Source organism: Athene noctua, chromosome 1 (genome assembly GCF_965140245.1).
Source record: "Athene noctua chromosome 1, bAthNoc1.hap1.1, whole genome shotgun sequence".
Taxonomy (NCBI): domain Eukaryota; kingdom Metazoa; phylum Chordata; class Aves; order Strigiformes; family Strigidae; genus Athene; species Athene noctua.
The window spans coordinates 239,393,536-239,406,156 of NC_134037.1; the positions used below are offsets into that span (position 1 = coordinate 239,393,536).

Below are 12,621 nucleotides of genomic sequence, written 5' to 3' on the forward strand. Positions count from 1 at the left end.
TGCCTTTTCATCATAGCTCTCTGTCAGAAATTATTAAATAAAAGGAAAAAATTCACAACAGCAAATTTTACAGCCCAGTTTACAGTCCTGATTGCTTCATATAATTTTCTTTACCATTCCACCAATTTTTGGACAACTGTAATATCACTAAAAATGCATTTATAATCAAACAGAAAAAGCATCACAGTAAAACGCTTCCAAGTACACTACGGTGATCTTTCAAACAATCTGTTCAACAGGAATCATTATGTACAGCATGAGTAAATTCAAGAAGAAAACCTTAAGCTTCCTTTAAAACCAAAACTTTAAACTCATTTAAGACTAGGAATGGAAATTTAATCTTTAAGCTCTACAAATCAACTCTTACTTAACTATAATGGGTGTCTGGGTATTATTTCAAAATATATACAAACCAGATTAAAATGGACATACTGGAGAAAGTCCAGAAAGGGCCACAAAGATGATCAAGTGATTGAAGCCTCTGACACATGAGGAGAGGCTGATATGGGTCTGTTTAGCCTGGAGAAGGGAAGGCTCAGGAGGGATCTTATCCATGTGTATAAATACTTGATGGGATAAAGATGGAGCCAGAGACTTCTCACTAGTATCCAGTGACAGAACAAGATGCAACAGGCAGAAATTGGAAAAGAGGAAATTCCATTTAAATGTACTAGGAAGGGTGGTAGTAAGCAGGAAGGACAGTGAAAACACCAGCACAGGTTGCTCAGAGAAACTCTGGAGTTTTCTTGCTTGGAGATATTCAGAATTTGACGGGACAAAATCCAGAGCAACCTGGTCTAGGTGTTCCTTCTTTGAACAAGGGGTGAGACTAGACTGTCTCAACATGTCCATTTTCAATCTTACTGATTCTGTGAAAAAGTCAGAGAATCTGCCTTGAAAACACCATTTCATATTTTAATAATTTGGAATAGTAATTTACAATTTACTTGTCTTCCCTTTCTTGGTATTTGTTTCAATAACTTTCTTTTGATTTCTATGTTCAGCTAAGTCTCTTTTTTTCAAAGCAGAGAACTACATCCCTAATTTTAATAAGTCACTTGGTGACTCTCCCCGAGGTAAGTAGATACAGTGCGTACTAATACAAAAATCTTCCTCTCTGTATCAGAGAAAATAAACATTAAAAAATTTCACATGTTGATTTTGAAATCAGACAGAGCACAGAATTACAAATTTAAAAAGCATGCAGCAAAATATGTTTTGTCTCCTGTTCTTGAATTAACTAAATTTACATTTTAAACTGTAATTTAGTTTTAGCCAGGGAAATATTGAAGTATTAAAAAATGGTTTACTCTTTGTGTCATATTTGTCACTAGTATCAATCTAGATCAAATGAGTAACACAGGTTTTCAAAGCTAGTTTCTAAAACAGAGGATGACAAACTCCACTGAGTTAAGTCCATAATGCATTCTTATCAACAGGAAAATAAAGGTCTTTCTGACATTCCTGCTTGCTCACTTGATTCAAATCCTGTCATCCCTGTATTTTAACAATATAAATTATCTCATTGCATGATAACATAATTTCTTTCAGGCTTTCAAAGGAGTATAATGCCTAAAGTTCTTGGGGAATCCACACAGAATGTATCAATTGGCTTACAAACCTGCTATGCACAGTTAAGAATCCTCCAAATAATTCGACAGAAGTGAGGCAAGAGACTTCCAGTGCATTATTATATTTCTTTGTGCCAGATATGTTTATCTATGCGTCTTCTAATTCTTTGTTTCAATTTTTCTAGCTTCTATCCCATTTTAATGGTTAAGAAATCATGCCTGATAATATGTAATTCTAAATATCAGCAAAGCCTTTTTCTACAATTTGTATAATTTTCCGTCACCCATTTGTTTGAGAAATTAGATTATATACCACAATTAAAAGTTTGTCAAATTTCATATTCAAATTTCATTGGAACTTGGGGGTTCCTACTGTAAGTTCCTGGCAATTAATAACTCTCTCTTATATTGATTTCTATACCTCTTCTACTGACATTTCAGTTTGAGACACTTCCTCTGACTCATCCACATTGACTTGTCTTATAGTAAACAATGACGCAATTAATTCATTTAGCTTCTTTGTTATGATACTATATTCTTCAAGGGCTCCTATTAAGCCTTAGTCATCTAATCACCCCTTTGAACTGGAAAAAAACCCCTAAATTGTAATAATTTTACATATAATTTGCTACAACTTACACTTTCCTAAGTATTCTTCATTTTGGTTCAACTTCCACGTTCTTAGCAACTTCTTTTTACTTACAAAGGTCTCTACTTTGCTATTTTCTGTGCTAAGGTACATTGTGGTTTTTTGGAGTAATGGTATATTTGCTGTCAGCCTTTTTGTATCTGCATTTAAGCAATATCTCTAGCACTATCAAACACCTCTACTTTAACTACTCCTCTACTTTTTTTTTTTTTATAAGAAGTGAAGGCAGGTTTTTGCAGTTCCTTTAAATATAAAAATAGAAAATCCTGCATATGCAAGTATATTCTGCATTTTTCAAGAGAAAATCAAGCAACAGTCAGTGTGAGCTCTCTAAAAAAAACCAAAAAAACCCCCACAAAATAATCCAAATGCTTCTAGCATTTAAAAGTTTGAACTCTCATCCCAATAACATGCCACACAGTTTATAGCAAAGTAATGCAAAGTATTAGTATGCTTTCCGATCTTCCCCAGTTCACCGCAGATGCTATAACCGTCCTTATCATGTGGTTAACAATTTAAATAGTATGGTTTTCCTAAGTATTTACTGATTTTCGTGCATAGAAGCTCGTTATTTATTGTTACAATGAACTTATTTATTTGATTAGTTTAAGTCTTTAATACAGGGCATCACTTGTCTATTGACAAGACTCACATCACTGTCAGTCATAACTGTAAGGACAATTTCAAATGACTGTCTACTGACGGTCAAGTCAACCAAGCTGGGCTAATGATGTCATTTAAAATAGACATTCCAGTTTCTTGTTTTTTAGATAAGTAGCAGCAAGCATACATGTATGTGTCATAATTTCCTATCACCTATGTCTCATTTATATGAATGTTCTTTGCTGATGTTGTACAGGCATTTTTGTTGATTTCTCTCCTATTCTGTATCTGAGGACATGGTTTTCAGGACTTTACTACTACACAATAAAACAAAGCAAGTTGTATAATCTCACACACAATTTTTCTTCAACTTTTAGTTGAAAAATCCCCCCCCCCTTTTATTTTTAATTTTCAAAGTCAGTAATACAATTTTCTTTTAAGTTCATTCTACAGTCTCTTTCCCTACATCATTTTTTCAAAAATGCACCAAGACCATGTCTCTCTGCAATAACAAGATCTTCCTTAGGTAGCACTCAAAGACACTTCAGGTAACAGCCTGTCAATTTTTTCTACTGCTGAAATCTTTCAAGCTTAAGCACCCACTGCTGAGTAAGGCATATTCCTACTCCATAGCACAGTAAAATCAGAGAGATGAGGCATCACACGCTAAATATTTCCAAAATGTGGAACTTAATTCAGTCTATACTGCAATTAGTAAAGGTGTAAAAAGCTGTTTGTTTTTTTGTGCTTTCCTGTTTTTTACAAGGATTGATGCTGAGGCTGGAACTCAAGGGAGTGAATATTACTGGGGGTTACTAATACACAAAAATTTCACTTTGGAGTCCCCAAAAAGCAGTATAGACATAATAAAAACAACACTGCCAAAACTAGTTTATCTTGGTTGAGAGGGCAGTCTATTATACTACACCCACATTTTCTATTTGGTGATATGATGGTGAAATTTCTCCGTGTATTTTTATAACTAACTTGTATTTATTATGTTGTTAAAATACATAAATTAAAACCTACAGTAACCATTTAACATGTCTTAAAGTTTTAAACTAAGATTAATCTTATTCTGTGTATGGTGTCATATGACATAGTTAACAGTGGGAAAATTGAACATAGTATCTTTCTGATCTGCCTACATAAAGATTTTGACCAGGTGGCTTGAATACATAATTTTACTGTGATTCAACAAAAAATTAAAAAAAAAAAATATATTCAAAAGTTTAATGAGGATGAATGTTGAAATGTTTATGCCTGTAAGCAAATAGCTATAGTATATCTGATGACAAAAATCGCACTTCTCAAGTTAGTATTTGGAGAGTAAGCTGCTTTGTAAATGGGTACACATTTTTTTTCATATATCTACACATTAAATGCTTACACAGTGGAACCAATGTAATTAGGACCCAAATAACATGAAGAAAATAAATCTACATGTTAAACAAGATATGTTTTGATTTGTTGGAGCTACGAATTGTATTTCACAGGTTTTCTTTCCTCCATTAAGTGTTATGTACCTTCCCACATACATATATACACACAGGTTTTTAATGAAAAAATAATATCATATGAAACCACTTGCAAATATATTCTAGAAGATTTATTTCAAATACTTTCTAAATCTGACATACAACTCAAAGTGTATGAAGCACGATCTTCGAGAAATATAAAACATTTGGACATACTTCAACAGATCAGCAGATTAGGATTTGAAACTGATAGTCATATAATGAGCTATCCATGTACTAGTATTTTAGAATTAATTATTTTAAGTAGAATAGCAAGAGCTAAAATTTTCCAGGGATGGCATGAAGGAAACTAGTCATTCATAATAAAAATTATCAAAATAATATCTTGCTAAAAAATGAAAGACTGCTTCTTCATCAACTAAAGAGTGATCAGCTAAAACCCAAAAGTTAGTTATCAATAACATTATCCAAAAGTTAATTATTTCATTTGTTCCTAAGTTGAGTGTTTATCAGTAGCATCAGATGTGCTACTTTAAAGGAAAACTGAACTTTCATCAAAACTCTTTTCTGGCTATGAAATAAAATAAAATTTGCAAACCAGGATTGGTTCATTTCAGTACACTTAGCAGATATATATTTCTAAGGCTTTATACATGCCTGAGTAATATGTTAGAAAAAGACATTACTATGTTTTAAAAAAACCCACAAACGATCTCAAAACTACATGACAGAATTAGAATCAGTGATTCTGAATCACAAATACATAACAAGAAAAATAGTAGAACATAAAGCTGATGAGCAAACAATGGCATTCTCTCCCTAAGAGATTGGTTTCTCAAAACAAAACAAGCACTGAAATTCAATATACAAATTCTAATGCCATAAACAAATAAATGAGCTTCACGGCAAAATATATACAAGGCTGCTATCAACAACAAACACATAATGCTCAATGTACAGAAAAGTCAATGTTTCAGTCAGCTAAGTGAAATATTGAAGATGCAGAATCATTGTTCTCCTAGGACTACTAGGAATACAGTAGAAATGAACACTAATATGATCTAGAGAAATAATCAAGATTTACTATGAAAAATTAGAAGTTCCAAAACGTCACTGACATAAAAGAAATTTCAGAGCCTTATATTCTTCAGCAACAGATAACAAAACTAAAGCACAGCCAGCAAAATTGTTCCAGACATTGGCACCAAAGTTACCAAGTACAGAATGTTCAGAAATAGAATGATGACTTTTAAAAATAAATACATCCATTTTAGAAATACCCAAAATTCTTCCCTATCTGAAGCTAATTAAGCAGTATTTTTAAAATTAAGTTGACTTTACAGAAATGTTACTTTATTAATTATTACATTTTCTTGAATTGATTCTGGTCTGTAACTGACATAAAACTTTGCATGACCAGAGAAGCTACTTATAAATAAGAAATTATTAGTAACACTATGGCACTAAAGGAATTTTAGCTTTTCTTCCCAGAAGCACTCTGTCGCATTTTCAATGTTACCCTTTACTGTAAATAAGAGTTTGCTTACCTTGCGTGGCTGAAAGTCATACTTCACACAGTGCTGGAAACCTTTGCCTTTTGACTTCAATGATGTAACTATTAAGCAGTTGCCAACAAAATGAGCAGAATACCCAACACCTTTGCTAGTGCGGAAACTGAAAAGAAAGAATTATTAATGACATCTGAAAAAGGGGAACTACTGTTTAATAAAAAAGTCCAAATATTACTTCAAATTGCTGTGAGAAAAAAACCCAAACAACTTAGTACCTGTAACTTAATTTCCTTTATATCTTCTCTCCCCACTATTTCTTTGGGGAAGTTACTAACCTTCATCACTTACTTGATTTCAGGCTACATTCTAAAAATCAGTACTTCCTTTTTCTTTACAAGAATCCAAGACGGTAAATACTGTATCTATCAGGCTTTTCCCTCAGTTTCCTAAATCATCATCTTTTCAAATAAGACATCTGATTGGCTGGATGGCTGGGCCCAAAGGGTTGTGGTGAACGGAGTTAAATCCAGTTGGTGGCCGGTCACGAGTGGTGTCCCCCAGGGCTCGGTTTTGAGGCCACTCCTGTTTAACATCTTTATTGATGATCTAGATGAGGGGATCGAGTGCACCCTCAGTCAGTTTGCAGATGACCCCAAGTTGGGTGGGAGTGTTGATCTGCTCGAGGGTAGGGAGGCTCTGCAGAGAGACCTGGACAGGCTGGAGCCATGGGCTGAGGCCAACTGGAGGAGTTTCAATAAGGCCAAATGCCGGGGGCTGCCCTTGGGCCACAACAACCCCCAGCAGCGCTACAGGCATGGGGAGGATTGGCTGGAGAGCTGCCAGTCACAGAGGGACCTGGGGGTGTTGATTGACAGCCCGATGAACAGGAGCCAGCAGTGTGCCCAGGGGGCCAAGAAGGCCAATGGCATCCTGGCTTGTGTCAGCAATAGCGTGGCCAGCAGGGACAGGGAAGGGATCTTACCCCTGTCCTCGGCACTGGTGAGGCCGCCCCTCGATTCCTGTGTTCAGTTTTGGGCCCCTCACTACAAAAAGGACATTGAATGACTCGAGCGTGTCCAGAGAAGGGCAACGGAGCTGGTGCAGGGTCTGGAGCACAGGTTGTATGAGGAGCGGCTGAGGGAAATGGGGGTGTTTAGTCTGGAGAAGAGGAGGCTGAGGGGAGACCTCATCGCCCTCTACAGCTCCCTGACAGGAGGGTGCAGAGAGCTGGGGATGAGTCTCTTTAACCAAGTAATAAGCGACAGGACAAGAGGTAATGGCCTCAAGTTGCGCCAGGGAAGGTTTAGCCTGGATATTAGGAAGCATTTCTTTCCAGAAGGGGTTGTTAGGCGTTGGAATGGGCTGCCCAGGGAGGTGGTGGAGTCCCCATCCCTGGAGGTGTTTAAGAGTCGGGTCGACAGCACTGAGGGATCTGGTGTAGTTGGGAACTGTCAGTGTTAGGTTAATGGTTGGACTGGTTGATTTACCCTTGACGATCCTGTGATTCTGTGATTTAAGTTGTAAAGAAAATCTATTACAGAACAGATGTGAAATGCCTTGCAATTTTATGGGGTTTGTAGAACAATGCAGCCAGTATAACATAGAAATTTGGATTTAAGGTAATTAATACGCACAATAATTATTTCTTTTTCAAGACTTATGATTTAGATAAGCTAATGATTTATGAAATTTTAGTCCTCTGAGTTGTGGATTTATTTTCATATGTCAAATTGATAAAGGACTACAATTTTAATAAAATAAGTTTAATAAGTGTTTCCAGCTTTCTTGTGACAAATATCATAAAGAGAGATAATACAGAAAGCTCACACATTTCTCTACTTATATTTGAAATCTAAACCACTGTGAAGAGAAATTCTGGACTTCTTAAAAAACGTTTTGCAAGGCATCTTGTGGAAATTCATGAATAACATTACACACAACATTTTTAAAAATGCAAGTCTATATCTACAGCTATGTCAGTTCCTTCTGAAAAGCTAAGTATGCTAAAGAGAAGTCTCGTGTCATTAATATGGAGCACACTTTATACAGTTTTTAGTTTGTTTTGTTTTGTTTTTCATTTAAACCCATTAGCAATCAGGTTATAAAAATAACCAGACGCTGAAATACAAGGTCTAAATGGTGAACTTCATCCATAAATTCTGAAATGAAGCTTTACAAGTAGAAGAAAAAAAAAAAAATACTAATTTTGAATGTTCATATATTCTCCAGTAGCCCACTAATTAACACTTTTTCATATCCTTAATGTAGGCAACTTCTAAAATAATTTTATATTATTACAATAATCATGTTTTAAATGGTTTCACTGTAACAGTTTCAGCACACACTTTTACTAGGTTTTACATAGTAACATTAAGAGGTGAAAGACACGTGCAAATACTAAATTCAGATTTTATCTTACTTAATAGCTGCTGAAATTCTACATTTTTCATCTACCCTATTATGCAAATACAATCGATTTTAATATGCAGAAAAATTGCATAGTTATAGATCTAATTCCGTGTTCAGAAACTTAAATCTGTATGCATACATTATTGAAGGAGAGAATCAGATTTTCCTCTTTCCTCAATGTCAAGAATATAGCTGACAAACCACAACCTTCTGAAAAAAATAAACACCTTATAAGATAGGTGCTGTGACTAGACACTGAGATGGCCAGAGAATAGATGTTCTTTTTTATGAGGGAATTTTTAAAGGTCAAAAGGAACATTCAAATTATAGAAATACTTATATTAATACATATTATATATATGGTTGGACTCGATGATCCCAAGGGTCTTTTCCAACCTGAATGATTCTGTGATTCTAAATGTGAAAAACAGAGTGATCAGGCTAAATAGAACAGGGATAATAAGATTTATAGACAACTCTCCACCCTAATGGGTCCTTGGACAGAGGCCCTTACTTCCAGTCTTGATTTCAGTCATGTCAAGAGTTGCAGCGTACTGTGCCTCATGACCTCTGATCATTACAGTGGTTCTATTAGCACTGAGTCTAATGTCTTGGTTTGCTCTTTCCCTTTAGGAGCTTAAGGTGATGCAGAAGCTATATTTTTCCAAATTCAGGCTGTGGTTTACTCAGTCTTCTATCTATCTCTATGCATTTTACACAATTCTCTCTCCACTCAAGCTGCTGTGCTAGAAAGGAGCATTATTTGCTGTCACAGCCTTTTGTACAGTCTTCTACACAACTCTCCTTGAAGAAAAAAAAAAAAAGGCACTCTTTTTAATAAACCTAAAAAATCTTCTGTAAATAAACCTAAGATATAATCTACGAATGATAAAAATTACATACTGTCCATCACCAGTGACCTCAACAGCGAAGACAACTTTTAACATTGCCATTTCCCTGAATCTTTTGAAGACTATTTTTAACACAGATCATTTCAACGATCTGGTTTCCACAATGACCCCACAGGCAGCTATACCCCATAACAAATGGAACACTAAACAGCCTTATCAGAGAATATTACTCATATACGTATATAACCGGCATTACCCACGTACACAAATAACCTGCACAACCACAGTACCGAATTTTGTACAATAAGGTTACAAACCTTAAAATACAGCTTTTACAATAAAAACAAATTAATGTGTCGTGGGCTAATTTGAGACTTTGATTTACCTCCTTGAAGCTTTATAACATTCAAAGAACTTTTCACCAGGTAGTTGCATCTCTCACAATACCAACTTTGTTTCTTAGCAACATAAGTCATCTCTACAAGGTAAAATGGTTTTGGCTAACAGAATCCTATTCTGAAGGATATTGAAAAAAATACACAGATTCACTACATTCTGGCATATGGTGTAGCTGTATTTGATAAGAGATACCGATTTATTTTTTTTTTAATTACCGTTAATCATTGTAAATGCCATCACATTTTTACATCATATTTTTACTTGATAAAACATTATTAAAATTGTGTAAAATGCATCCTACTACTTTGAGCAGCAACTGGCAAGCAGTTTGTTATATACTGAAAACACTGTAAAAAAACAAAAAACAAACAAAAAAACCCAGCAAACAACAAAACAAGCAAACAACAAAATGGCTCTTGAAGAAATATCTACACCTTAAAATTTTTCCCTTTCCTAAGCCCCCAGTTACTGGGCTGATTTTGTCACCGTTATAGTCAAACCAGACTGTTCTTGAAATTTTAAAGATCAAATTTTCCTTACATGAGTAACTTCCTGGACTTCAGCATGCAAAGACAATTAAGCAATGAAATAATGAAAAAATAGCTAATTTCTTAGCTGGACTCTTCATCTTGGAATAGAATGAATGAATTTGTAAACATGAAGCTCATCCAAGATTTTACCCTTTTTTCCCTTTTTTTCCCCAAATGAATTAGCATTCTAATACAACACTAGCAGAGAAACTGAGAACTCAAATATGTTCTCTGTTTACCTGAACATAATAATATACAGATTATGTTAATCTTCACATTTTATTTCTTGCCAAAGGTAAAGTAGGATAGGACTGGTCTCTAGGATACTGCATAGAAAGATGAAATGCACACAGACAACAGGAGCAGTACTGTCAATACCCATATGGTTTTATGAGCCTTTAACTACCTCCCATAGCAGCCGGTATACAATTTTACTACAGATCATTCATAAAACCCTTATAGTTATGTTTCACTTCAGTCAGTTTCTCAGAGCAGCTACTGACTGTCATTAAATTTCAATAGCAGGTAAGCGTTTTTCCATCCACTGGTGAAACTGTTTAGTGATTCCAGTTTCTTTAGTTTCCGATTTTATGAGCAATTTAACATATGATCATAGTACAGAGATTGAGAAGATATTAATTCATTATTGCCTAAAGAAAAAAAAAAAAGTTTTTTTTTCTACTAACTTTAGAATTCCATTATGTGATTTTGCAACTGTTCCTCATTATCTCATTGTTACTGGCTCTAGAGAAGGACTGAAAAGTCTAGACAGCTTGTTTTGTGGCTTTTTTGGGTTTGGTTTGGTTTTTTTCTCCTTGTCCCTAACTCAGTAAAATTAAAATTTAGAAGACTCTTTTAGAAATTTTAGTCATTCTTCCATTAAATGATTGTGGAAGCATTTAGACGTTTTAAGAACAAAAAAGCAATAAATATAACAACCCAGACTCAGTTCACCCTCCAATTCTTTTACAGAGCCCAACACACAATTTGAAAGAAAGCATTTCTAGAAAAAAAGAAATGACAAACACAAAAACCAACCTTAATATCTAGACTGATTTTATCTAATTCTAGGCATTACTTAGAATTAATATCACCCCACCTCCTTTCTTAGCAGAAACAAATATAGAGATTTAGAGGATGGAGACTTCCCAGTTGAGATTAAGGTTAGTCCTAAATTCCTAAATTTGCCCTGTCTTTATGACAAAGGATCTACACTTCATTTTTGAGGAAACATTTCCAATGATCTATTAAACTGCAATATTATTATTGTAATACTGTGCTTCATTAGAATTGTGATAAAATGACCATAGTATTGTGTGTCTAAATTTTTGAATTTTCCTGTTTCACTGTCAACTCACTGGATCTCAGATTAAACAATCTTGAGCATCAGATTTTGCACAAATTCTGAAAACAGAACTCAAGAGCATTCTTAATTTCATCACTTTTGTTTATTTCCTGGAAGATTTCATTATAAAATACATTTTCCAGAGCAGTTCACTCCATAGTATTCTCTGCATAGTACCAATTTCTTCCATGGTTTCGTAAAAGAAGTAGCAGTTCTTAACTGTAAATAGTATTCCAGCAATGCTTTTGCCAAGATTTCAGGAAGTGATCACATCACCTTTACTCTCTTCTCTGCTTGTTCAGACCATCCTTGAAAAGATCACATTAACTTTTTCAGCTAGAGCAATGAAAACGCAGTTTATGGTCAGTTCATTACCTACAATAACCCTTAACATCATTCTGTAATTACCATTTTTTAATACTTAACTACTAATTCTGTAGGCATGGCACCCATTATTCACCGCTAGGTATATGACATTGGTTTGCTTACACTTAAGTTTGTGCTATACAATTCTGAATCTTATCATTTGAACCTGACTGCTCTGCAACAAAGCCTTCTCCTTGCTGTTACTTATCATCCGTGTGAATGTGAAAGACTTCTAATTTTTCTTCCAGGATTGTCATACTCATTTTGTAATTGGTTAGAAAGCTACAATACTGTTCCAATATACAAGTATTAATAGACTGTCACTTAGCAGCTGCCCAACATCATTCTTAGAGATAATTATTTTAAAAAAAAAAAAAAACAACAACAAAAACACCAACAAATTGGCTTACAGTTCTTGAAGTAGCACTTGTCATTTAGCCAATAACAGAACAGTAGCAGTTTTCCCTCACATCTGGTAAATGTAAAAGCATGTCTTTGCTTCCCTTGTCCATTTTTAAGCATTAGTTTTCACATCACGGTCAAGCTTATATAATGTTGCTCTCCCCCCCCCCCCAAAAGATCTCTGGCCACTTCTTTCTGCACTCACTTAAAGGCTGGATCAGACCTAAGAAGGTGATTGGGAATAGCCAGCATGGATTTACAAACTGGAAGCCATCCTTCATGAGGCTGATAGCCTTCTATGATGAGATGACTGGCTTGGTGGATGGAGAGGAAAGCTGGAGGTTTTTATCCTGACTTTCTAGCAAGACTTTTCAACACTGTGACAGCCTCAATGACAAACTAAAGATGAATGAGCTAAGTAAGTGGGTGGTGAGGTGATCTGAAAATGAACTGAACTGCTGGGCTAAAAGCACTGTCATCAGTGGTATGAGTCCAGTTGGAGACCAG

The 12,621-nt window shown here is 35.0% G+C and overlaps 1 protein-coding gene across 8 annotated transcripts in view; it reads right to left on the minus strand.

The window, feature by feature from the left end:
- The window catches only part of NBEA (neurobeachin), a 511,054-nt gene that overhangs the window by 393,844 nt on the left and 104,589 nt on the right, over positions 1 to 12,621 (minus strand). For all 8 annotated transcript variants that reach the window (XM_074914245.1, XM_074914292.1, XM_074914279.1 and 5 more), the window contains exon 6: positions 5,849 to 5,975. In XM_074914245.1, the coding sequence (XP_074770346.1) occupies positions 5,849 to 5,975 (127 nt within the window). The remainder of the gene's footprint in view (positions 1 to 5,848; positions 5,976 to 12,621) is intronic.